This window comes from Artibeus jamaicensis, unplaced genomic scaffold (genome assembly GCF_021234435.1).
Source record: "Artibeus jamaicensis isolate MK-2021 breed Jamaican fruit bat unplaced genomic scaffold, CSHL_Jam_final contig_3126, whole genome shotgun sequence".
NCBI lineage: Eukaryota > Metazoa > Chordata > Mammalia > Chiroptera > Phyllostomidae > Artibeus > Artibeus jamaicensis.
In genome coordinates, this window is record NW_026521723.1 from 17,456,068 (window position 1) to 17,482,407 (window position 26,340).

The 26,340-nt window shown below is 39.0% G+C and overlaps 1 protein-coding gene across 2 annotated transcripts in view; it reads right to left on the minus strand.

Annotated features, from left to right (window-relative positions):
* Positions 1–26,340, minus strand: part of GPR156 (G protein-coupled receptor 156) — a 98,599-nt gene that overhangs the window by 61,410 nt on the left and 10,849 nt on the right. For both annotated transcript variants that reach the window (XM_053663005.1, XM_037139804.2), the window contains exons 2-3: positions 2,083–2,323; positions 1,762–1,898 (exon numbers count right to left, since the gene is read on the minus strand). In XM_053663005.1, coding sequence (XP_053518980.1) covers positions 1,762–1,898; positions 2,083–2,178 — 233 coding nt within the window. In that variant the 5' untranslated portion in view covers positions 2,179–2,323. The remainder of the gene's footprint in view (positions 1–1,761; positions 1,899–2,082; positions 2,324–26,340) is intronic.

Below are 26,340 nucleotides of genomic sequence, written 5' to 3' on the forward strand. Positions count from 1 at the left end.
GAATAATATTGTTTTCTTATTTGCCAATCAAGTATTAATTTGCATTTAGAAGTGTGTCACAGCTAAAAATACCATACTTCATCATTCTCTAACCTTGAAATGTGTGATTTTCCTAGTCCTTTAAAAATTTTTTTATCCTCACCTGAGGACATTTTTTTATTGCTTTTCGAGATAGAGGAAGAGAGAGAGAGAGAAAGACAGAGAAACATTGACTGGTTGTCCCCATATGCACCCCAACTGGGGATCAAACCCGCAACCTTTGGTTTAGAGGATGATGCTCCAACCAACTAAGCCGCTGCAGCCAGAGCCCTAGTCGTTTTCTTGGCAGCACCCACCAAAGGATTAAAATCTCCTTCCTCCCAGGATCCCTGATAACATATTTACTAAGTATTTATTACATTCCAGTCTGTTCTATATGTTGGAAACAGTGGTGAACACAGACAAGGTCCCTGTATTCATAGTCTTCATAATTTGGTAGGAGATACAGACAATGAAAAGGTAAATCAATAGATATGGTAATATCTGAGAATTAGACTTGCTATGAAGAAAATGAAACAGGGATGGGGAATGGAATGAGATGTGGTGGCTGGGTGGCCATGGGATAGAGAGGCTACATTAGATAAGAAGATTAGGGAAGGCTTCTCTGAAGAGGCGACATTTGAGCCAAGACATACACGATGAGAAGTAACTAGTCCTGGAAAGATCTGGAGAATACTGTCTGGTAGTAGGAATAGTAGAGGCCTTGAGATAAGAGCGGGTTTAATCTATGTGAGGAACAGAATAAAAGTGACTGGAGCAGATTTAGGAGTACACGCAGGACAGAGTGCCACATATCACTGCCATGTAGAGGGTGACCCACCGGATCAAGTCACTGCTGCTTAACGATTTCACGTCCTCCATGCCTCAAATTGCCAAAGGCACCCCAAAATGCCTGCTAGAAAAATTCAACAGACTGATCCTCATCCGAATGCCAAAACCAGGTAATGGAACGTGATACACTTGATCACCACCAAGTGTAGGGCTGGAGTGGGGCCAGACAAGTTTGGCTTCTCTGAGGGAGTTGTTGAAATCTGATGTGGGCTCTATCCAGAAAAGACAGCTGTGGGGCAGGGAGAGAGGGCTGGAGGCAAGCTGGGGCAGCTGGGCCAGAGTGTTGGAGTGAAGAGATGGAATGGTCCCTGAGGGAAGGATCAAATATCAGTGAAGGCAAGATTCTGCAAGTCCCTTCAGAAGAAAGTCATCATTTTTCTTTTGTCAGACCCAGAAGCCATAGATACTTACCCCGATGAGCCGGTGACTTTGCAGCCAGTCAGAATTATCTAGCAGAACAGCCAGGTAGCAGGGCTTCACTATTGTGTAGAAATCTTAGCCCACCCAGACTGGTTCCAATTGTGCTGCCATAAACTTTAGTGTTACTTTGGAAGATTTCTCTACATATGCTGTTTTTAAGATAAATACCTCATCTTCTTAGAAGGATTGTATACTCCTTTATGAGGAGAAGCCCTTCACTCTCTTTTGCGGGGTACACTTGTAGTAGGTAATATAATCCTGGGCTAGGTCTTTCTCCTCAAGAGGGAATTGTACTCGAAGGCCAGGACCACTTAGCGGGGAATTCTTTACATGACTCGTTGCCACAGTAGGAGACAAGCTTTACGGATTATGGATCCCAGCCAGCTGCTTATGGTGCTGAAATGATCCTAACACTCTGGGTTTCATGATTCCGGCTATGGGAGATGAGAAACTAGGCATGGGGCTGCTTACCTGTTCTTTCTGCAGCGAATTGTGAAGCCAAGAAAGAAGAGTATCAGAAGAAGTCCACAGCTGAGCAAAGTCCACACAATACTCAAGAGAACAGGAGATAATGAAGAAATCGTCTTACTGCTGTGGTGGGAAGAGGTCTGAGAACAGAAGAGAGAGAAGCTGTTAGGAATGAAGGCTCCCCTATAGATCAAATGTGAACTGCCCCCATCAAGACCAAAGCCCGGAAGTACCTGTCCTTCACAAGCATTTCCTCCTCCTACTCCTCCCCCACCCCTAACATGTATTTCGGAGCAGCGCTGACACCCATGGCTGCTTACTTACAATTGTTGTCTTGCAAAGATCATGAATGGGTCTCCGATCCAGCTCCTGGGCAGGAAAACTGTCACACAATTCAGAGCAGTTTATCTCAGGCTCCATGTCATCACATGCCCCTCTTGCTGTGCACTTCTTCAGTCTTGGTCACCCGCTGGTAGGTAACCCGCAGATCTTTGACTTAAAGTTAAGAGAACCTCAAATCTTTTCTTCACAGGTGCCATTTTGGAGCTGGTTCCTGACTAAAAATCTGAGACAAACAATGCACTCAGGTGGAAGTGAAAGGTGATTTCATTGAGCTCCTTTATCATCCACCCTCCAGGCTCTCCTGGTCCCCCGTTGCCTATACATATTATGTGAGTCAGGACTGGGCATCTTAGTGACCACAAAGTGATGATTCTGGCTTGCCACCAGATGGCAGTCACTGCTCCAAGCACTCTCACACAGGTCCCCAAGGAAAGGAAAGCAATTAAACCTGTTAACCAATTACATAAATACAAATTTATATATATATATATGTATATATACACAAACATACCTATACACATATGTATAAATGGTTTATTAGAGGTTTAAATACTTTATATATTTTAATTATAGAGTTATATTTTATTATATATAGTTATATACTTTATTACATATAACAAATATTTAAGATAAAATATATACTTAAATATATACATTTTAAACCTCTTTAACAAGCAATAATTTTAAAACAATGACAAAGCACAACTGACAATCAGACACAAAGCTTTATAGACATAAAACCCTAGAGTCTCTCTTCAGATCCTTTTTATGGCCCAGCACCGTGAACACTTCAGTTTAGACAAGTGAGGCACATCTTCCTTTTTCCCCTACAGGGAAATCCCCTGCCCTCCCAAGATCTTTCCAGGCAACTCATGGCTTAAGCGCCGTCTGATCCTGGAAGGCAGTGGGCTCTGGTGCCCCATGCTGTCTGTGTGCAACGTCTGCTGGCCACTCTGGCTCTTGTTCTCTCAGGGATTGAGGGAACTTTCTATGCCCACTAGGCTGGAGTCACAGGAGGATATGTAAGCCCTTTGCCAATAGTTTTTTGCTTGTTTTTAAACTGTTAGACTACTAGAAGTGGGATAGGCTAGTTGGGTAACAAGGAGAGAAACTGCAGACTCTGGGGACGCCCATAGAGTGGGTGAGTGGCCAGAGGATGGCATCATTTCTCCCAGAAGATACGTACAATGTGAGTGCCATGATCTAAAGAGAAGCTCTGCCTCACAGAACAAAAGTAGAAACGCAGAAAGGCTCAAATTAGCTCCAGCACAAAAGGCAGACAGGTCCCTAACTCTTTCAAGAAATCTATCCCTTCATACAAAAAACAGTTTTAAAATTTTACCAGTGAAAATGTATAAGAGGATATCATTTTTGCTTTGTGTTTTTGAAACAGCTTAGCATGGCTTTCTTTTATTGTGGAGAAAAATTGGAAGAAGAAAATAAAGAACAATGATTATTTCAGTAGCCACAGAACACAGGACTTGTGTTTAAGCCAGAACAATAGTGGCAGGTGTCGGATGCCATCTTTGGATTTTGCATGCTTAGGCATAGACGGTAATATACCACCAAGTGCTGCCCATTCACTGGGCTCTCATATGGTCCTGCATTACTTACCAGGTTCATTACAATGAAATCCCAAGAGTACGAACAGCCACTATCTCCAATCAAGACACTTAAATTATTTCTGCAGTTTAGCCAGAGTAATGAGTGCAAAATTAAGGAGTAAATATAAAAACATAACTATTTGCATCATAATGTAGCTGAAAGTGCTGGAAACACTGTTTTTCTTTTTCTTTTATTTAAAGTTAAACATCCCCTATTGTGCCTTCTACATGAGAGCAATATTAAAAGCCACAGGGAGGACTGTACCACATTGACAGACTAGAACAATTATCAAGTCCATTTTGTATATCCTTAAATCATATTGAAGTATATGTCAGTGTGTGTGTGTGTGTGTGTGTGTGTGTGTGTAAAGCCTCATTTTGTCCTCACTACAACAGTGCCATGTGAGACACTTTCAAATATGAAAACATAAGAGCACAGAAGTGCAGAACCTTGCTCCAAGTCTGTACAGGACACTCCCAAATCAATGTCCTCCCAATATATATCCTATACGAAGCAGACACTGTGGACTGACTTCCCCCAGGAAGTCACCAAATGGCCTGGAGGGTTTTTCATGTTTTGTTCCCAGAGCTTCAATTCACTACTATGGGTTTGCTGGAGCATCTATACCAGTAGTTCTCCACTGGCATGATTTTGCACCTTCAGAGGACATATGGCAATGTCTGGAGACATTGTTGTTGTCAAAACTGAGAGGAGGGAACTACTGACATCTAGTAGACAGAGGCCAGGGATGCTGCTAAACATCCTTTATTTCATAGGGTGGTCCAAAGAACAAAGAATGATCTGCCTCAAATGTCAATAATGCCAAGGTTAAGAAATCCTGGTCAACACTGTAGATCCTAGAAGGCTGACAATCTTAAGCTCCCTGGGGGATAAATTTCTGAGTACATTTCCAAAGTCCGATAACAGACTGAATTCACTGGCATGGAATTTTGAGTGATAAGGTCTCCTTCAGTCCATGGTTATCCAGTGTAGAAACTATGTACCATGATACTGGACAGGCATTTTACTCCAGTGTTAGTGCACATTCAGAGATTCACACGTGAAGAGCTGGTGAAACAGTGAATGGCTCAGTCATTAAAAGGAGAGAGTTGAATGATTTTGCCTTTTGACCCAGCAATTCCACTGCTGGGATTATGCCCTAAGAACCATGAAACACCAATTCTAGAGAACCTATGCACCCCAATGTTCATAGCAGCACAATTTACTGGCAAGTGCTGGAAGCAACCTAAGTGCCCATTAGTAAATGAATGGATCAAAAAAGTATGGTACGTTTACACAATGGAATACTATGCAGCAGAGAGAAAGAAGGAGCTCCTACTCTTTAAAACATCATGGATGGAACTGGAGAGCATTTTGCTAAGTGAAATAAGCCAGGTGGTAAAAGACAAATACCGCATGATCTTACTTATAAGTGAAACCTAATCAACAAAACAAACATGCAAGCAAAATATAACCAGAGACATTGAAGTTAAGAACAATCTGATAGTAACCAGAGGGGAGATGGGAGGGAATAGTGGGAGAAAACAGGGAAGGGTTGTCAGGAACATGTATAAAGGACACATGGACAAAGCCAAAGGGGGGTAGGATCAAGGGTGGGAAGTGGGGATGGCTGGGGTGGTAGGGAGTGGAGAGGAGGAAATGGAGACAATTGTACTTGAACGACAGTAAAAATATAGAAAAAAAAGTGTTAAATGATTGGAAAAGGGGTGGGGAGCAGTGTGTCCGTGAGGGTAATGGTGAGATATCTGACCATGAAATAAGGAATTCAAGGCACAAAGAGGAAGATCTGTTCTTCCACAAGCACTGCCCCCAACACACAAACACAAAGTCTCTAGAGAAGGAAAAAAAAAGGGGGGAGGAATTAGGGAGGCAAATGGACCTCTCAGTGTTTATAGTTTTGATCCCGAAACCATGTAAATATTATACTTAAAAAAAACTGAGTCAAAAAAGAAGTGAATCAATCTTCTCTCTTTTAGAAAATCAATCTTTAAAAATTAAAAAATATATTGAAAGAAATAAACCAAAGTATATGAAGTTAATGATATAACCACATAGAGAAGAATTATTTTAAGTAACAACAACTTCATTATATAGCCTAAGGACAAAAAATACTCACAATGAGATGTTAAACTGCGTTAGGTGAGTATTGTTCTTATTTAATACATATGGATTCACGCATATACACATACACACATACAAATATCTACTACAAAAAGCAAATAAGTAATTGTATTCATATCACTGAGAAAACAGATACACATTAAATAAAATAAGCAAAAAATCATTTTTTTAATAACAGTATGAACTCAGATTTTTTCCTAAAACATATTTCCAAGATTTGGAGGTAATTATAACCCAGTAACAAAAAACAATTCAAGTGTTCAGATTGTGGTTTTTAAAATCACTTTTCACTGAAAGGAATTAGTTTTCTTTAGCAAAATGGACAATTTATGGAGCTGGAAATATACAACCTGGGACATCTTGTCATACAAGAAAATAAAAAAGTATCAGAGATTACAAAGTCATGTCAAAATGACATGTGTTAACTGGCTCTCATTAGCCAACGATAGGATAATCTCAGCATCAAAAATAATAACAGTAGTGCACTGAAACATATGGCACATAGTAGGCACTCAATCAATGCTTATTGAATGAATGAATGAATGAATGAAGCATTGCAGGTATTAATAGACTACTGTTGAGGGTGTGAGCTGCAACAGTGACTTAGAGGCTCCTCCATGCATGGTATAATTTCTCTTCCTATCAGATATCAGGAAAAAATAACTTTTTTAGAACATTTTTATCTCGTGTATAGTATGCTTCTCTCTTTTTTGGTTGCTGGGAAGTTCAAAATCTAGTATGTGGCTCACTTATAGCAATTGTGCAGTGCTTGGCATTTCTGGCTCATTTTATTATCCTATGACTATTTCTCTTTATCCTGATTTCCTTACCTCTTTATTTTCCACCCCATTATATATTTTATATTAAAAGCAGGAGAAGGGAGGGCAATTGGAATAATAGGGATGTTTCCATACAATATGAGCAAATAGATACATTATTTGAAGTAACTCCACCTCAGGTTACCCACTAAGAAAGATAAGCTGTGTTATCAATACCACATGCAAATGCATCAAAAAATGTATGTCTTCAAACCACCACCACCAAGAGCATTGCACTACATGTTCACTGAAGTTCCTTCTGGCACCAGTATTGTCTGAGGTATTAGCTCCCTCTTAACTATGCTAATGTAGGCAGCAGATAAATGGATAATTATAAACATTAGGGAATGTTAAATGCATTTTTCATTACCTTTGAATGCATTGTGTTATGTTCCAGTAGCAGATTTACAAACATCCTGAATAAGGGTCACATACTAATAGTAAACTCACTTCTATTCCCTGAGCATGCACTGCTTTTCATGGGGACAGCAAGCAGATGCAAGCAGGGCAATGGGGTTCAGCCTCTCCTAAGACCACCTGTCATGTAGACCCTCAGTAGAGAAGATGGCTCACAGTCGTAAATACTGACTAAGAGAGCATAGATACGAGATTCGCATGGGAAAGTATTGCCTGTTGAGGAAGACATAGTTCAGCCAGGGAAGGAAGGTGAAATCATAGATATGGTGGATCTGGAAGAAACCTCAGATATCTAACATCCAATCTCATCTCTTCATTTTATGCATCAAAAAACAGCCCCACGCAGGTCAAGAGGCTCAGGATCACACAGTGAGTGTAGGAATAGACTCCAGGTCTCCTAAGTTTAGTGCTCTTTCTATACTACTTTAAAGGACCTTTATAGGAAGTTGTGCTTAGCCTTTCATACATTTGGGTCAGTGGGGTGGAGGCCTGGGCTTGGGAAAGCCAGCAGGGTCTTAAGGGTAACAGCTTAGGGCTTGGTGAGAAGTCTGTGGAAGGGTCCAAGAAGACAAGAAACCAAGTGGAAGGGGAAAGAATATTCTCTTGGGAGAGTATAAGTTTTGGAACTTCTATGTTTTCTCCTCAACAATGTAAAGTGGACTGAGTTAATCTGCTTCTCAGAACTTCATATTTGCCTTATAAGAGGAAGAGATGGTAAAAGTTTCCTTGTAAAGCTTCTGAAGTACCTCCAATGGAGGTCTCTGCACACTGTCGTGGTTTCTGAAAGCCATCCCAAGGACCCCGGAGCTGGGCTCCCACAGGGATTCTTTGTTTACCAGAGGGAAGAGCAGGGGGAGGGGGCGTGGCTGTTCCAGACACATCTCTCTTAGGGGATTTTAAAGCAAAATGGAATCCCTTGATTCCCCTTGACAGGGGTGAGGGCAACTTCATGAACTCCCTTAACTCCAATGTGAATCTCAAAGAAAACAGAGCTTTGAGATCTTTGGGCTTTGTATGATTTCTTGAACGGCCCACCATCCTCTCCTAACCCCTGTGTTCCAAAACCTCTCCCCTCCTGTTTCCCAGCAGACAGTGATCTTCCCACGATCTGGGGGACGTTTTTTGCTTAACATTATACAAGGCTGTACACAACCTCTTAGTTTCATATTACTTGTAAGTTTTCTTCTCCTGAACCTAATTTCTCCCTTTACAATACAGTGTCTACACTTTTCTGGTTGCTTGGTAGAATGATAATGAATCGGACTAGCTACTGGATTGTGTCCCCCATAGGCTCTGGGAAACAGTGTTGTAAATAGAAAGTTACTGTAAACACTAGATCAGTTGAATACAGGGCACATCCCTGAGCCCCTGGCTAATTCAGCCCTCTACCCCAGTACTTGGCATTTGGTTTCACTTCACAGATCCTGGGACCATCAGGTGTAATGAGTGGCACTGCACGACCAAAGCAGAAGCTGAATTTAAGTCCCTGTGCCATCATTTTCTGTGGCTTTGGTTAATTACTTAAGATCCCCATTTCTTAGGTGCCTCCTGAATAAAATGAGGATAATGCTATTCACATCTCAAAGAATTTGTTGGTGATTAAATCACATGATGTATAGGATGTATGCAAATGTGAACTATACATACAAGATCATCATCAGGTTCTTTCATTTCCATGATGTATAAGGGTCGTCTGTACAGGAGACTTGGGGCATGTAACTGAGGTTATCCATCTTGTTTCTGTAAATTTCCTAACAGAATCCCAAGTTCTGAATCATTAATGTATCTTCTAACATGAAAAATAATATTCTTTATATTGTATTTAAAATCAGATTTTGTAAAAATAATGAATTATAGGTCCTCACTGGTAGAGATCATATTCATTAATTCAATAACTATTGATTAATCAACTATTATGTGCTAGTCACTATGCTAAGACATAGGGATGCAGCAGAGAACAAGCCAACATAGTCTTGTTTTATCACCTAGCACAGTGCCTGCTACAAGGTAGATGATCAATATCTATTTGTCGAAGTAGACCCAGAGACATTTAGAAAACCTTATACAGAACAGGAGTCCTGGACTCCTAGGAACGATCTGCAGGACAGTCTAGATACTATTACAACTCAGGAGAAACAGGAGGGCTGACCCATGAAGGGGGGCTCCAACACATCCCTTTGATACAGTGGAGAGTCTGCTGCTTTCTGAGCCCTACGCTGATGCATTTTGCTGCCTCTCTGAACTCTCAGGTATAAGCTGACATGACCACACAAACTGGGCTGTCAGTCGCTACTGCCTTGCAGATAGATTTTAGAGACCTTTTAGTATTCAGCACTATTGCTAGGGACTGGAGTTGGAAATTAAAAGCAAACAAATGAACGAACAATAAACAACAACACACAAAAACCTTTACCAACTTTCCAGAGTTGCATTGTCAGAGTACTTAAAAGCACTTAGGTACTATTATGTGAATTATACATGATGGTTTCCATAAAAATGACTCACAAATTGTCGATTAGTGCTCATTAATATGCAATAAAATTCTCATTTGAAAATGCAGAATGAATTCCACTTGGCTGCCCTCCTTTGATGAGAACTGCTGTGAAGAGCTCAGTGCTATTACTCAGTGAAACAGTAAGGTGTCACCATGCATCAAGCTTCAGGCACCAGAAGGACCAGAAGGACCAGAGAGAATGATCATTTGAAGCTTTGAGAGGCTGATTTTGGACAGCTCAAGTGTTATGCTGCTACAGCTGAGACCTCCGTCCTGCAGGGTACTGAGAACATAGGCTGAGCGAGTTCATTAATCTCTCTTGAAACAGATCCATGGTGATATTCAGCACTCCTTTAAAGGACATTTGAGAGAGTCCCACACAGTTGGAAAAAAGGTGAATAAAACTTTGTTCCTAGGGTCAATTTGTTCAGGAGACTAAATGTTCTAGTCCTCAAGGAAACAGAGATCTAAGATCCTTGGAATTATTAGGACTCATCCTTGAAAATCTTCCTGGTCAGAATTTTTATAAGTGAACTTACATGCTCTGTGTCTAAATTCCAATTTTAGTTGGGCATGGGATTTCTCCAAACTGTTGTTCATTGTTGCTGTGCAACCAAGATACTTGTGTGAGAGCAATTCTGGCTCTTTGAGGATAAAGATGAAAAATACCCGCTATCACCCTTAGACCATTTATTCTGCAGCCACTTCTTTAACAAATTGTCCTAAACTTGCTCTGGAAACAGTGGGTAGAGAATAGGATTTTCTAAGTATAATTTTAACACAGTGGCTATCAAACTTTAGTGCACATCAGAATCACCTGGAGAGCTCCTTAAAACTATTTGCGGGCCCCCACCTCCAGAGTGCTGCTTCAGTAGGGTCTGGGAATTTGCATTTCCAGTAAGCTCCCAGGTGATGCTGCAGCTGCTGATTTGGAAATCATACCATGAAAACCCCACTGCAGCTAAAGAAAATATAGGGCTTTCATCACAGTTTAAACCACGCAAACCCATGGCATACTTGTTACTATAAGCTACTGTGACAAGGCTCATGTACACACTTATAGACCAAGCCATTTGAATCATCCATTAGAAATTAACTTCATAAAAATACTATTGTTCTATTAGACCAGCACTCAATTTTTTTATTCTTAGAGCAGCACTCAATTTTTTTATTCTTCGAACCACGATTCATAAATAAATATTTTTTTGGATATGAGATACTGATGGAAGTTATAGACCCTCTCCTTAAAAACATACAAATATGTAATATTTTACAGACAAAAACAAGAGGAAGGATCACAGGCCACCCATCAATGCTTCTCATAAGCCCCAATCCCAAGTAAAGAGGCTCATTTCAAACCACAACTCATTTAAGCCAGGGAGTTAAATATTTTTTGTTTTTCTTTATAATGTTCCCTTAAATCAAATATTTCTTTGAGGCTACCCACTACTAAAGAATGGTACACTAAGATGACAAAAGCTATGGCAAACTCCACCACCAATTAAAACATTTTAGTAATCAATTTGCAGAGAGATCCAAGATGCAGCAGAGTAGGTGGAAGTTACACTCACCTTCTCCCAGGACCAAACTGGAATGACAACAAAAATATAGAACGATCAACCTGAATAACCAAGCTGAACAGAAATCTTATAACCAAGGATTTACAGAAGTCACATCAAGACTGAGAGGAAGGGCAGCGGGTACATGAAAAGGGCTGGTCCTACTCCCACAGACGGCAGCGGATGATGCAGACAGATATCTTCGCTGCAAAGGTTCCCCCTAAGAAGTGAGGACACTCAACCCCATGCAGGGTTCTGGAGCCCAGAGCACCAGAGCTTGGAAGGCACACCCAAATAATATCTGGCTGTGAAAATCAGCTAGAATTCTGTCTGCTGGGGAGAGAGAGAGGAGTCCTTTAGAGACACAGATGCCCTCTTAAAGGGCCAGCACACAAAATCTCATTTGCAGACACACACCCTGGCCTCTGGTGGAGGGAGGTGGAAGAGACTAGAGACTGTGAGGAGTATGTAGGGTCTGTGGCTCTGGGAAGACAGCTGAAGGAATAGCTGCCAGGATCCCCATGCTGAGTCCCTCTCCCAAACCACCTGTAGACACCATCTTTCCTGGGTGGAGCACTCCCCTCCAAACCACAACAGCTAGCCTGGGGGATTGCAACGGCCCTACCTTCCCAACTCCCTGTTGTTCCACCCCCACAGAGCTCACACCCTGAGGGGGACTAAGCTTCCTGGGACTGGGGTGTAGAGATACAGGCATATTTAGGGTGGGGGCGGGGAGGTCAGTGACTGAGTTTTGTGGCTCTGGGACAAGGGCCAATCTCCCACCTTCCTGTGAGCCTGACCAGCACCCCTCCTCAAAGGAAATCCACTAGCCCCACCATCCTGACTCCTGGTGGCCCTGCTCTGCCAAGCTCGGGCTCTTCAGGAGGTCCAGGACAAATCCAGAATAGACTGAATCTTGTGGCTCTAGCACTGGGGCCGTTTTTTCCTTATACACCAGTGCAGCACCCTCTCTTCACACAGCTTTATCTTGGTCTATATGGGCCTGATAAACTCTGTTGGCATCACCCTCATGACACCCTGAGACCCTGCCCCACCACAAAGGTCAGCAGGCACCCAGAAGGTGGCATCTAGATTTGGTATACTCTGGGATTTTTGCTGAGTAGTCTCAGACCCAGGACTGACACCGAGTTTGAACCTGTATTAACCTGATAAACACCACTCACCCATATCTGGTGAATTACTGAGAATCTACCTCTTGCAACTTGAGTACCACCAGAGGCTCTTTCAATGACTGAGCCTAACTGGCAGGGGCAGGCATAGGGAAGTTGAGGCATGCAGAGGTGGATCACTGGCTGCCCCTGGGCTTGGTCCTGGTGGAAGCAGGCCTTGGCACACAGCTTGGGCTTTCCCATGCACACTCAGTCCTAGGAAGACAGCCATAAACTGTGGATCACTTTGTTGTTCCAAAAAGGTTGCTCAGGGCTAGTCACAGGCAGCATCTGACATTGACCTGCACCAGAGTCCCTCTCAAGAAGCCCCAGAACCAACACACCCAGTGGTGAGCTTCAGAAACATCAGAGCAGGATCCAGTTATCTTCATAAGCAGCACACCCAAATGGATATCTCAGATGGCTCCAGACCCACAGAGTGGAAGGCAAATTCCACTTCATGAGGTCAGTACCCACACAGCAACTTCTATACTGTGGTTGGGGTTGATCCTCACAGTCAGCCAGCCTGAAGGTTGAACCATGCACAGATGAACCAACAATCAAGACTCGATTAAACAGAAGAACTCACATAACCCACACAAGGGACATTCCTGGAGTACCCAACCATTCCTGGTGATCAAGGTGATAGCACCACTGGGTCCCACAGGACACCTACTACCTAAGGCCACACTACCAAGACTGGGAGGCATAGCAGATATACCTAATACATAGAAACAAACACAAAGGGATAGCCAAAATGGGTAGACAAAAAACATGTCCCAAATGAAAGAACAAGAGAAATCTCCAGAAAAAAAGCTAAATGAAATGGAAGTAAGCAATCTACAAGATACAGAGTTCAAAACAATGGTTATAAGGATGCTGAAGGAACTTAGGGGAATAATGTACAAAATCAGTGGGAACTTAAAGAGATAGTAAGCATGAAAAAGCACATAGAAACATAAAAAAGAACCAGTTAGAAATGAGCAATACAATTACTGAAGTAAAGAATACACTAGAAGGAACAAACAGTAGGTTAGATAAAGCAGATGACGAATCATTGATTTGGAAAACAAAGTATCAGAGAACATTCAATATGAGCAGCTAAAACAAACAAACAAAAAGGATAGTTTAAGAGATCTTAGAGACAACATGAAGAGTAACAACATCAGCATCATAGGTATATCAGAAGGAGATAAGAGAGAGAAAGGGATTGAGAACCTATTTGAAGAAACAATGACTGAAGCCCTGGATGCTGAGGCTCAGTAGTCTGAGCACCAGCCTGGGAAGGAAAAGGTTGCTGGTTTGATTCCCAAACATGGCACATACCTGAGTTGCAGGCCAGGTCCCCAGTAGGGGGCATAAGAGAGGCAACCATGTTTTTCTCACACTCTGATGTTTCTCTCTCTACCTTCCCTTCTCTTTAAAAAAATAAATAAAAATAATATCTTTACAAGAAAAAGAAATAATAACTGAAAACATTCCTAGAGAAAACAAAAGATACACAAGTTCAGGAAGTGCAGAGAGTCTCAAACAACATAAAGCAAAATATGCCCACACCAAGACACATGTCAAAGATTAAAGACAAAGAGAATCTTAAAATCAGCAAAAGAAAGACAGTTAGTTACCTACAAGGTTTCTCCCATAAGACTGTTGGCTCATTTCTCAACAGAAACATTTCAGGACAGAAGGAACTGGCACAACATATTCAAAGTGATGAGAAGCATGACCTACAACCAACACTATTTTATCCACCAGACTATATTTTAAAATGTAAGAGGGAATAAAAATAAATAAGTAAAGAGCTTCCCAGACAAGAAAAAAAACTAAAGGACCTCATTATTACCAAACCAGCATTACAAGAAATGTTAAAGGACCTTCTTTAAGAAGCAGAATGAAAAGAAGAACACAGTTAAAACACATACTCATGGTAATGAGTACGTTCTTAATACATACCTAATCAATAATTACTTTAAAGGTAGGTGGATTAAATTCACTAATCAAAAGACATAGGGTAGCTGAATGGATAAGAAAACAAGACCCATATAGATACTGTCTACAGGGACCCACCTCAAGATGAAAGATAAACATGAACTAAAAGTAGAGATGGGAAAAAGATACTTCATGCAAATGGATATGAAAAAAAAAGCTGGGGTAACAATACTTATATCAGACAAAATAGAATTTAAAACAAAGGCTATATTTAGAGACAAGGATATTATGTAATGATAAAGGAAGCAATCTAACAAGAGGATATAACCCTTGTAAACATTTATGCAACCAATATAGGAGCATCTAAATATATAAAGTAAATCTTGATGGATGTAAATGGAGATATTGACAGAAATATAGTCACAGTAGGGGATTTTAATACCCATTGACATCAATGGATAGATCTTCAAGGCAAAATATCAACAAGAAAATGATAACCTTAAATGATACACTAGATCAGATAAATTTAATTGGTATCTTCAGAGCACTGAACCCCTAAGCTGCAGAATATACATTCTTTTCAAGTACACATGGAATATATTCTACGATAGACCACAAGTAGACACAAAACAAATCTCAGTAAATTGAAGACACTTGAAATCATACCAAGCATCTCTGACCATAGGTATGAAACTAGAAATCACTCACAAGGAAAAAAGTGAAAAACACACAAACACATGGAGGCTAAGTATCATATTATTAAACAATGAATGGGTTAATAATGAGATCAAGAAAGAAATCAAAACATAATATAAAACAAGTGAAAATGAGAACAAAACAACCCAAAATCTATGAGACACAGCAAGGGCAGTCCTAAGAGAGAAATTCAAAGCATTATAGGCTTATCTCAAGAAGCAAGAAAAAGCTCAAATAGACATCTAACTTTACACTTAAAGGATCTAGAAAAAGAACAAAAAACAAAACCCAAAGTGAGTAGAAGGAAGGAAATAATAAAGATTGGAGAACAAAAATAAATGAAATAGAATTTAAAAATACAAAAAAATTAATGAAACCAACAACTGGTTCTTTGAAAAGATAAACAAGATTGACAAACCCTTTTAACCAGATGAGAGAGAGACAGAGACAGACAGAGAGAAAGAGAAAGAGAGAGAACACAAATAAAGAAAATCAGAAAGGAAAAAAGAGAAGTAAAAACTGACACCACAGAAATACAAAGGATTATAAGGAGATATTATGAACAACTATATGCCATCAAATTGGATGTTGAATAAATTAATAAATTCCTAGAAACATAGTCTTCAAAAACTGAATCAAGAAGAAACAGAAAATCCGAACATACCAATTATAACTAATAAAATTGAAGGAGTAATTAAACAAAAACAACTTCCAACAAACAAAAGTTTTACACCAGATGGTATCAGAGGTGAATTTTACTAAACAATTATAAAACAAATAACACCCATTCATTTCAAACTATTCCAAAAAATTCAACAGGTGAGAAAATTCCCAAGCTAATTTTATGAGGCCAGCATTATTCTAAAACCAGTAAAGGCACTACAAAGAAAGAATATTACAGGCCAATATCCCTGATGAACATATATGCAAAAATACTCAACAAAATATTACCAAAAAGAATCCAGCAATACATTAGATAGATCATACCATGATCCCACCATGATCAAGTGGGATTTATTCTGGGGAGGCAAGGTTGGTACAATGTCCACAAATCAATACACTACACAAACCAATGAGGATAAAAATCATATGATCATATCAATAGATGCAAAACAAGCTTTTGATGAAATTCAGCACCCATTTATGATAAAAACTCTGAGCAAAATGGGAATAGAGGGAACATATCTCAACATGATAAAGGCCATTTATGAAATACCCACAGCTAACATCATTCTCAATGAGAAAAACTAAAATCATTTCTCTTAAGATAAGGAACAAGATAGGGATGTCCACTTTCACCAGTCTTATTCAACAAGTGTTTGAAGCCCTAGTCACAGCAATCAGACAAGAAGAAATAAAGGCATCCAAATTGGAAAGGAAGGAGTCGAACTTTTATTATTACTTGCAGATGACATGATACTGTATATAGAGAATCCTTAATATCCCACAAAAAAAAAACTACTGGAACTGATAAATAAATTCAGTAAAGTAGCAGGATACAAAATAAATCTCCAGAAATTGGTTGCATTTTTACATACCAATAATGAACTATTAGAAAGGGAAACTAAGAAAAGAATCCCATTTACAAGTGCACAAAAAAACCCTAAAGATAAATTTAACCAAGGAAGTAAAAAACCTGAATGTGGAAAATTAGAAGACACCACAGAAAGAAAATGAAGAAATACAAATAAATGGAAGCATATACTATGCTCATGGATCAGAAGAATTAATATGGTTAAAATGTCCATACTACACAAAGCAATCTATAGATTCAACTCAATTCCTATCAAGATACCAATGATGTATTTCACAGAACTAGAACAAAGAATCCAAAAACTTATATGGAACCACAAAAGACCATGAATAGCCACAACAATCTTGAGAAAGAAGAACAGAATTGGAGGTATCATGCTACCTGCTATCAAACTATCCTACAAGGCCATAGTAATCAAAACAGCATGGTACTGGCATAAAAACAGACATATAGATCAATGGAACAAAATAGAGAGCTCAGAAAGAAATAAACTCCTGTGTATATGGTCAATTAATATTTGACAAAGAAGGCAAGAACAAAGATGGGGAAAAGACAGTTTAATAAATGGTATTGGGAAAATAGACAGACATGTACAAAAAATGAAACTAAACCACCTTGTTACAGCATGTACAATAATAAACTCAAAATGGATTAAAGACTTAAATGTTAGACTTGAGACCATAAAAATCCTCAAAGAAACATAGGTAGTAAAATCTCAGACATTTCTCTTAGCAGTATTTTTTATGACATCTCCCCAAGCAAGGGAAACAAACAAACAAACAAATAAAAAACAAATAAATAAATGGCACTATATCAAAATAAAAAAGTTTTGCATAGCAAAGGAAACCATCAACTAAATGAAAAGACATCTCAATGAATGGGAGAGCATACTCATCAATGATACATTTAAAAGGAGTTAATATCCAAAATTTATTTTAAAATCATAAAACTCAACACCAAAAAATTCTCAAATAATCTAAATTAAAAGTGGGCATAAGACCTAAATAGACACTTCTCCAAATAGGACATATAGATGGCCAATAGACATACAAAAACATGTCCAGTGTCACTAATCATCAGGGAAATGCAAATTAAAACCACAAAGAGATATCACCTCACACCTGTCTGAACAGCCTTCATCAATAAATCAACAAACAAGTGCTGGCAAGGATGTGGAGGAAAAGGAACACTTGTGCATTGTTGATGGGAATGCATACTGGTGCAGCCACTGTGGAAAGCAGTAAAGAGGTTCCTCAAAAAATTAAAAATGGAACTGCCTTATGACCCAGCAATTCCACTTCTGGAAATATAGTCAAAGAAACTCAAAACACTAATTTGAAAGGATATATGCATTTTTATGTTCATAGCAGTATTACTTACAATAGCTAAGATTTGGAAGCAGCCCAAGTGCCCATCAGTAAATGAGTGAATAAAAAAGTGTCGGTGCATTTACACAGAATACTACTCAGCTGCAAAAAAGGTCGAAAATTTACCATTTGTGATAGCACAGATGGACACTGAGGGTATAATGCTAAGTGAAATAAGTCAGTCAGAGAAACAAATAGAGACTATACGATCTCAGTTACATGCAGAATCTAAATGAATTGAAAATCTAGTACATTATTATTTGTTTTACTTTTCAAACCTGTTCTATGTTCCTTTTCTTGTATTTTTTTTACTCTCATTTTCAATGACATCTTAATATAGAGCCCTCTAATCCATTGGCTTAGTGAGTTCAGCTGCAACAAATTGCCATAGATTGAATGGCTTATAAACAAAGCAAATTTATTTCTCACAGTTCTGGAAGGTGGGAAACCAAGATTATGGTGCCAGCATGGTTGAGTTCTGGTGAGAGCCCTCTTCCAGTCTGCAGATGGCTGACTTCTTGCTGTGTCCTCACATAATGGGAAGAGTACTACAGAGCTCTCTGGCCTCCTCTTATAACTGCACTAATCCCATTCATGAGGGCTCCACCCTCATGACCTATTACCTCCCAAAGGCCCTGCCTCCAAACACCATCACGTTAAAGACTAGATTTCAACCTATGAATTTGGGGGGCAGGGGAGAATGCAAACATTCAGTTCATAGCACTCATGAACAATGCACATCTCTCCCTTTATTTAGGTCTCCATTAATTTCTCAGAAAGGTTTTGTAGTTTTCAGTATATAGGTTTTGTTTAATTTTTAATCACATTTATCTCTAAGTATTTCATATTTTTATGCTATTATAAATGTTTTTACTTTCAATTTTGATTGTTGAACAACCAGTATGCACAACTGATGTTTGTGTATTGATATTGTATTTTGAAACTATGCTAAACTCATTCATTAGTTCTAGTAGCTTTACTGTAGATTCCATTGAATATTCTGTATAGATGATCAGTTGACTTTCTTTTTTTTTATTATTGTTCAAGTAGTTGTCTCCATTTTCCCACCACCACTTCCCCTGCCCCACCCACCCCCATCTCCCACTCTCAATCCTACCCCCTTTGGCTTTGTCCATGGGTTTTTTATACATGTTACTTGACCCTTCCCCTTCTTTCCTGTTATTCTCCTCCACCCTCCCCAGCGGTTACTGTCAGTTCTTTATTTCAATGTCTTTGATTATATTTTGTTTTGTTGGTTAGTTTTCACTTATAGGTAACTTTCAAATAAAGAGTTTTACCTCTTCCTTTCAAACTGGATGTCTTTCATTTCATTTTTTTAAACTTTATTGCACTGGCTAGGACCTCCAGGACAATGTTGAATAGAATTAGTGAGAGTGAACATCTTGTCTTGTTCTTGATCTTCAGGATAAAGTATTTGGATTAACTATATTTTGCCATTAAATATACTTTACCACTAAATATAATGTTAGATGCAGGTTTCCCATAGATTCCTATTATCAAGTTAAAAACTTTCTCTTTATTTTGTGCAGATTTTTTCTTTAATGGATCTGGGCTTTCACAGTATTGAATATTTCTTAAATGATTTGGTGGTTTGTGTCTCTCAAAGAATTCATTCATCTAATTTGATAGAATGATTGGAATAACACTCTTTATAATATCTGTAGAATTTGTAGTGATGTCACCTGTATAATTCATGATATTAGTAAATTGTGTCTGCTCTCGTTTTATCCTGATTAGTCTGGCTAAAGGTTTTTTGATTTTACTGATATTCTTAATCAATAAGCATTTGCTTTCATTGCTTCTCTCTATTGTTGTTTTTTTTTTTTGGTTATCTATTTTTATTTCTACTCCGATATTTAGTATTCCTGGTCTCAGTTGCTCCTTTTTCTAGTTTCTTAGAATGGAAGCTGAGGATACTGATTTGAGACTTTTTTCTCATAAGCCCTTAGCACTACAAATTTGCACTTATGTATTGTTTTTGATACATGACTTTTCACTTTCATTCAATCCAAAATAATTTCTCATTTTCTTTTTTATTTTCTCTTTGACTTATAAGCTATTTTAAAATACATTCATTAATGTCAAAATATTTGAAGATTTGTGTTATTAATTTTTTTCATTAATTCCATTGTGGTCGAGAGTATTTTTTGTATGACTTGAATCCTTTCAAATGTATTGAGAATTGCTCTATGACTCAAGAAATGGTCTATCTTGATGGATGTTCCATACACACTGAAAAAGAATGCATATTTTGCTGCTAATGGATATAGTGCTCTATAAAGATCAATAAGATCAAGCTGACTGACTGTGTTGATTTCTTATTCTATGTCCTTATAATTATTTTGTCTTATTATTTTATCCATTACTGAGAGAAATCTAATAAAATTTTGGACCATAATTATGGATTTCTCTATTTCTCTCTGAAGTTATATTATTTCTATCTCATTTATTATGAAGTTGTTATTAGGTGCATATATATTTAATATTGTTACGTCTTTCTGATAAATTGACTATTATCCATGGTAATATTCTTTGCTCTGCAATCTACTTTACCTAATATTGCTACTCAGCTATATTCAGCATTAGCATACTACATCTTTTTCATCCTTTTAATATATTTGTATCTTAATATGAAAAGTTTATTTTCCATAGTGCATAGTTGGTTTTGCTTTTTTATCCTATCTGTCAATTTCTGCTTTATAGTTGAGGTGTTGAGATCATTTACATCTTAAGTAGTTATTGATATATTTAGGTTTAAATGATTATATTGTTATTATTTTATATTTATCTCATCTCTTTTTTAAAAATATTTTATTGATTAGGCTATTACAGTTGTCATGATTTTTCCCCCATTGTGCCCCTCCACCCATCACCCTCCACTCCCCAGGCAATTTAATCTCTCCACTGTTGTTCATGTACATGAACCATGTGTATAAGTTCTTTGGCTACTCTATTTTCTATACTGTACTTTACATCTCCATGACTACTCTGTAACTACCTATTTTTACTTCTTAATTCCATCCCCTCTTCACCCAGTCTCCCATACACCTCTCCCCTAAAGCAACCATCAAAACACTCTCTGTTTCCATGATTCTGTTTGTTGTTCTTGTTTGCTTAGTTTTTTACAGCCAATTGTTGGTATATATGTATTTTTGCCATTTTATTGTTCTTGGTTTTGATCTTCTTTTGCTTAAATAAGTTCCTTTAACATTTCATATATTAATTGTTTGATGATGAAGAAGTCCTATAGTTTTTTTCTTTCTGGGGAACTCTTTATTTGCCCTTTGATTCCAAATAATAGCTTTGCAGGGTAGAACAATCTTGGCTGTAGATCCCTAATCTTCATGATTTTGAATATTTCTCGCCAGTTCCTTCTAGCCTACAAAGGTTTTTTGTTGTTGTTGTTGTTTTTTTTTGAGAAATCAGCTGACAGTCTTATGGGAACTCCCCTGTAGGTAACTAACTGCTTTTCTCTTGCTGCTTTTAAGATTCTCTCTTTGTCTTTAACATTTGGCAGTTTATAGGTGATGTGTCTAGGAGTGAGCTTCTTTGCATCTATCTTGTTTGGGACTCTCTGTGCTTCCTGGACTTGCATGCCTATTTCCTTCAGCAAATTAGGAAAATTTCCTTTCATTGTTTTTTTCAAATAGATTTCCAATTTCTTGCTCTTTTTCTTCTCCTTCTGCCACCTCTATGATGCAAATGTTGGGCTTCTTGAAGTTGTCCTACAGGCTGCTTATACTATCTTAGTTTCTTTGGATTCATTTTTCTTCTTGCTATTCTGACTGGTTGTTTTTTGCTTCCTTATGCTCTAAATCATTGATATGATTCTCAGCTTCATTCACTCTACTTTTATTTCCCTGTAAATTGTTCCTTATTTCAATTACTGAATCCTTGGTTTCTGGCTGGATATGTTTTATGCTGTGGTTCTCACTAAGTTCCTTGAGCATCCTAATAACCAGTGTTTGAATTCTGCATCTGACAGATTGCTTATCTTCATTTTGTTTAGCTCTTTTTTTTCTGGAGTTTTAATCTATTCTTTCATTTGGGCCATGTTTCATTTTTTCCCTCATTTTGGCAGCCTCCTTGTGTTGGTTTCTATATATTAGGTAGAGGTGCTATGACTCCCTGTCTTGGTAGTTTGGCCTAATGTAGTAGGTGTCCTGTAGGGTCCAGTGGCTCAGCCTTTCTTATCAACCAAGGTGGGTACTCAAGGTGTACCCTTTGTGTGGGCTGAGTACACCTCCCACTTGTAGTTGAGCCTTGCTTGCTGTTGGAAGATCAATGGGAGGGATTTACCCAGGCCAGTCAGCTGCAAGCATTGGCTGTTACCACTTACCATGAACCTCTAACCTCTGTGGAGGATCAGGTATGCAGGCTGGTGGTGTTCCAATGTGGTCTGTAGCTATCCACTGGATGTGCAGGCCTGGGGTTTCCCAGGTGATGCAGGGCAACATCAGCCCCCATCTGTGTTTTTCCTGGGGCCATCCTGCTTGAGCTATAAAGCAATCTAAGATGGCTGCTACTTGTGCTAAGATTGGAGGTTCCCAGGTGAAACTAAGCTATGAATATAGGTTAGCTGCTGCTAGTGCTGAGCCTGGGGCCCACTGAGGCCAGCTCTTACTTGTTTGAGAAAATTTAGGAAGTTGTGAAGCATGAGCCAAGACCAACAATTCATATGAAAAAGTAGCTTGGGTGGGTCCGTAAGTTGGGTAGGGTGGAGTCTCTGGGAATCTCTAAGCAGGGTCAAACAGTGTTAGCCAGGTTGATAGAGTCTCAGATATGGCACCAACTCGCTAGCTTTGTGGCTCTGTGAAGAAGGCCCAACAAGGAAAATGGCCTCCGCCCATGCCAGATACCTCAGTCTCCCCCAGCACACCACTGGTAGCTTCCAAACTGCCACTCTAGTACCAGGGCGCAAAGGGAATAAGTCTGAGTAGGGAGTCCATGTGTGGGTTCTTTAAGAACTACTTGGGGTTTCGGAAGTTTCTTCACTCGACTCAATCCCCACTGTTTTTTCTCAGTAAAAAGTTGTGATTACCTATCCTTCTAGCACTGGAATCCCAGGCTGAGGGGCCTGGTGGGTGACTGGGACTCCTTGATCCTAAGATATCCCAAATTTTTATCCACCTCATGTGGGTATGGGACAATAACAGGGTGCAGCCAAGGGGAAGGCCCAAATAGGGATTTGTAATGGGGTCTAGAACTCAGGGTGTTCAGGAAATATTAGAGAAAATATACATATGATGTCTTCACCCCCACCAGTTTGAGCTGGGCGATGGGACACATGGAGCAGGGCCATTGAGAGCTGTTTTGTATAGCAACAGCTTTGCAGCTAACCTCTGGCATAGTCATTTAACATATCTATAACCTTTAGCTGGTTTCATAGATATGTTAAATAGCTGTGGCCATGCTTTGAGCCAAGGGGATGAGAGTGACTTCAACCCAGGATGTAACTGGGAATCAACTCCCCCTGTTTACAGCGCCTGTGTAAGAGCTTGGAGATGATTGGCTCCATGCCATGGGGCCATGACTGCCCAGACTTACTATGGCAGCCCAGTAAAGCTGGAAGAATATGGAATGCTGGCAGGTGTAACTGATTGTGGAAGGAGCCGGAAATGAGGCTGCAGAGGAAGATTGGCACTGGGATTTAAACCCAGGCATCACAGCCATTGGGCATCTTTTTGGGGACCATTAGGCTTTAGAAATGCTCCCTTTTGTCACATGGATGGTTCCTGGAGCCTGAATCACGGACTTCTGTGTCTTTCCTGAGATACAGTACCCCAGACTTGGCAGAGAGAGAAGGAAGGACTGTGTGCATTTGTGGGTATTCTAAAAAACTTTAGTCTGTATAATTTTTAAATAAATATTTCCTTTTCACCAATCTCTGGCATTGAGAGATGTCTTTCCTCTGGCGGCAGGCAAAGCAAACCTAGTACAGGGGAGGAACCCCTGGAGAAAAAGGGGGGTCTTTTATATCATTCAGCCCTCACCCTGGTCTGTTCTACAACAGGACCAGTCCATTCCCTGTCTGTGCTTCTTCTACCTGTCTGGATGGATATGATTTCTTTAATTCTGCAGTTGTCAGACTTCTATTCAACTCAAATTCTGACGTCCTAGAGATGATTGTTCTATATTTTAGTTGTATTTTTGATGTGATTGAGTGAAGAGGTGAGCCATGTCTGTCTATGCTCCCATGTTGACGAGAAGTCTTCTCTTAATTGTTTTCTTTACCCTTCTCATCTGCTTTCTCTTAGGTAAATTAAGTACTTTTATGATTCAGTTTTATCTCTTTGTTGGCTTATTAGCTATACTAAGTTTTATATATATATATAATTTATCTTTAGAGGTGAAGGGAAGGAGAGAGGGAGAGAAATATCAATGTATAGTTGCCTCTCGTGTGTCCCCTGCTGGGAACTGGCCTGCAACCCAGGCATGTGCCTTGACTGGGAATTGAACTGTAATCTGGTTCTCAGGCCTGCACTCAATCCACTGAACTACACCAGCCAGGGCTTAGTTATATTTTCTTTGTGATTATTTTCATGTTTGTAGATACATCTTTAACTTATCATAGTCTACCCCCAACTGATATACCCCCAACTGAAAATACATGTAGTATTAAAAAAAAACTTACAATATACTTGCATGTCTCTACTCCCAGACTTCATGCTGTTACTATGATACATTTCCTTTTACCTATGCTATAAATCCCATTACACATGTTTTCATCTTTCTTTAAACTGCCAATTATATTTAAAAGAGGTGTAAATAATAATTAAAATCTTACATTTTTTTCATGTAGTTACCATGCCTGGTACAGCTCTCACCTCTGTGATACTTTGTCCTACAAACTCTAGCTGTCTTGGTCTCCCAAGACTTGAAACTATCTTCTCACCTCAGAGAGTTTAAATTCTCTTTTTGCATCATATTCTAAAAACTGTATGCCTGATATGCCTTCTTTTTGTTTGTTTGTTTCACTGAATATCTGAAACCATGCATTAAAAATATAAAGGTTCTGGATCATTTTCTCTTTTCTAATAAATATGTTTTTCAGCTTCTGCTAGGATGTTAGAAGAAAAACAGATTGCTTTAATCCAAAGAGTGACTGATTTGATTATGAATTAGATTTCAATATTTTATAAGACCAGTTCTATTTCTGGGCTAACTCCTCAGGCATAGTCCCTGCAGAGTCCCAACTGAAAGCTCAGTGTGTTTGTATGAGTCAGGATCCTCTGGAGAAACAGGACTGAAAATTTATATATAAATAAAAGACGTTTATTATAAGGTTTTGGCTTATGTAATTATGAAGGCTGAGAAGTCTCATGATCTGTCACCTATAAGCTACAGACCCAAAAAAATGATGATGTAGTTCAAAGGCCTGACAACCAGGCAGCCGATGGTGCAGATCCCAGTCTGAGTCTGAAGGCCTGAGAACCAAGAGTGCCAAGGGCAGAAGAATATCAATGTCCCAGCTCAACAGTCAGGCAGAACGACTTCATCCTTCCTCTGACTTTTTGTTTTATCCAGGCCCTCCACAGATTGGATCATGTCCACACACACTGGAGAGGGCCAACGGCTTTACTCAGCTCACCAATTCAAATGCTAATCTCTTCGAGAAACACCCTCACAGATACACTCTGACATAATTTTAACCAGACAGCTGGGTATCCTATGGTACGCCCAAGTTAACACATAAAATTAACCATCACAGTGTTTTTCAGGTCTTTTCACTTTGGTGAACTCTATACTCTAATTTCTATCTCTCCTTCACAGTAAGCCTGTAAGTATCTCTGATTAGCTTCTAGGCTATTTAGCACCTGCTTGCTGTTTGGCTGTTTAACTTCTTGATAGGTGGTACTTATAAATTGGTGAGTGGCTCGGAAGGAAAATTGCCCAGATTATTGGACTGATTTCTTTCCATTATCATGACCTCTCATGTCCTGGCTCATTTAGTATCCTTGAATTCTCTTTTCCCTCTCCCAGCCTTATCAGAATGTTCTGCTCTGCTTTTCTGACTCTTAGCAGCTACTTTTTGCTTGGGTTCTCAGCTTTTCTTCAGGTGCCACTTAAAAAATGGTAACTAACTGTCTCAAGGGAAAAATTAACCTAGAATGTGGGACACTTGAGTTTTTGTTCTTTTTGAGGTCTTAGTTCTCAAGTCCTAACTGTTTTAGTAGGTCTTTTATGCCTTAAAATATATATTTTTTTAAATGTAGCTTTTCTAGATGTCCTCTATGGGAGCAATGGTCTACTATTGGTAGTCCATTATAGACAGAAGCAGATGCTTAATGTCTTATAATATATTTAACCTTAAGATATTTTTACTGAGAAAACCAAGCTCTTTAAAGATAATCTTTATAGACACTAATGATACTGCAAACAGTATAAGATACAGCTATTCTTACTATTAACTATGACACCAATTAAGATACATTATAGAATCCCTAAATTATAAAAGACAAACCCATTATAGGGACTGGTTACTATCA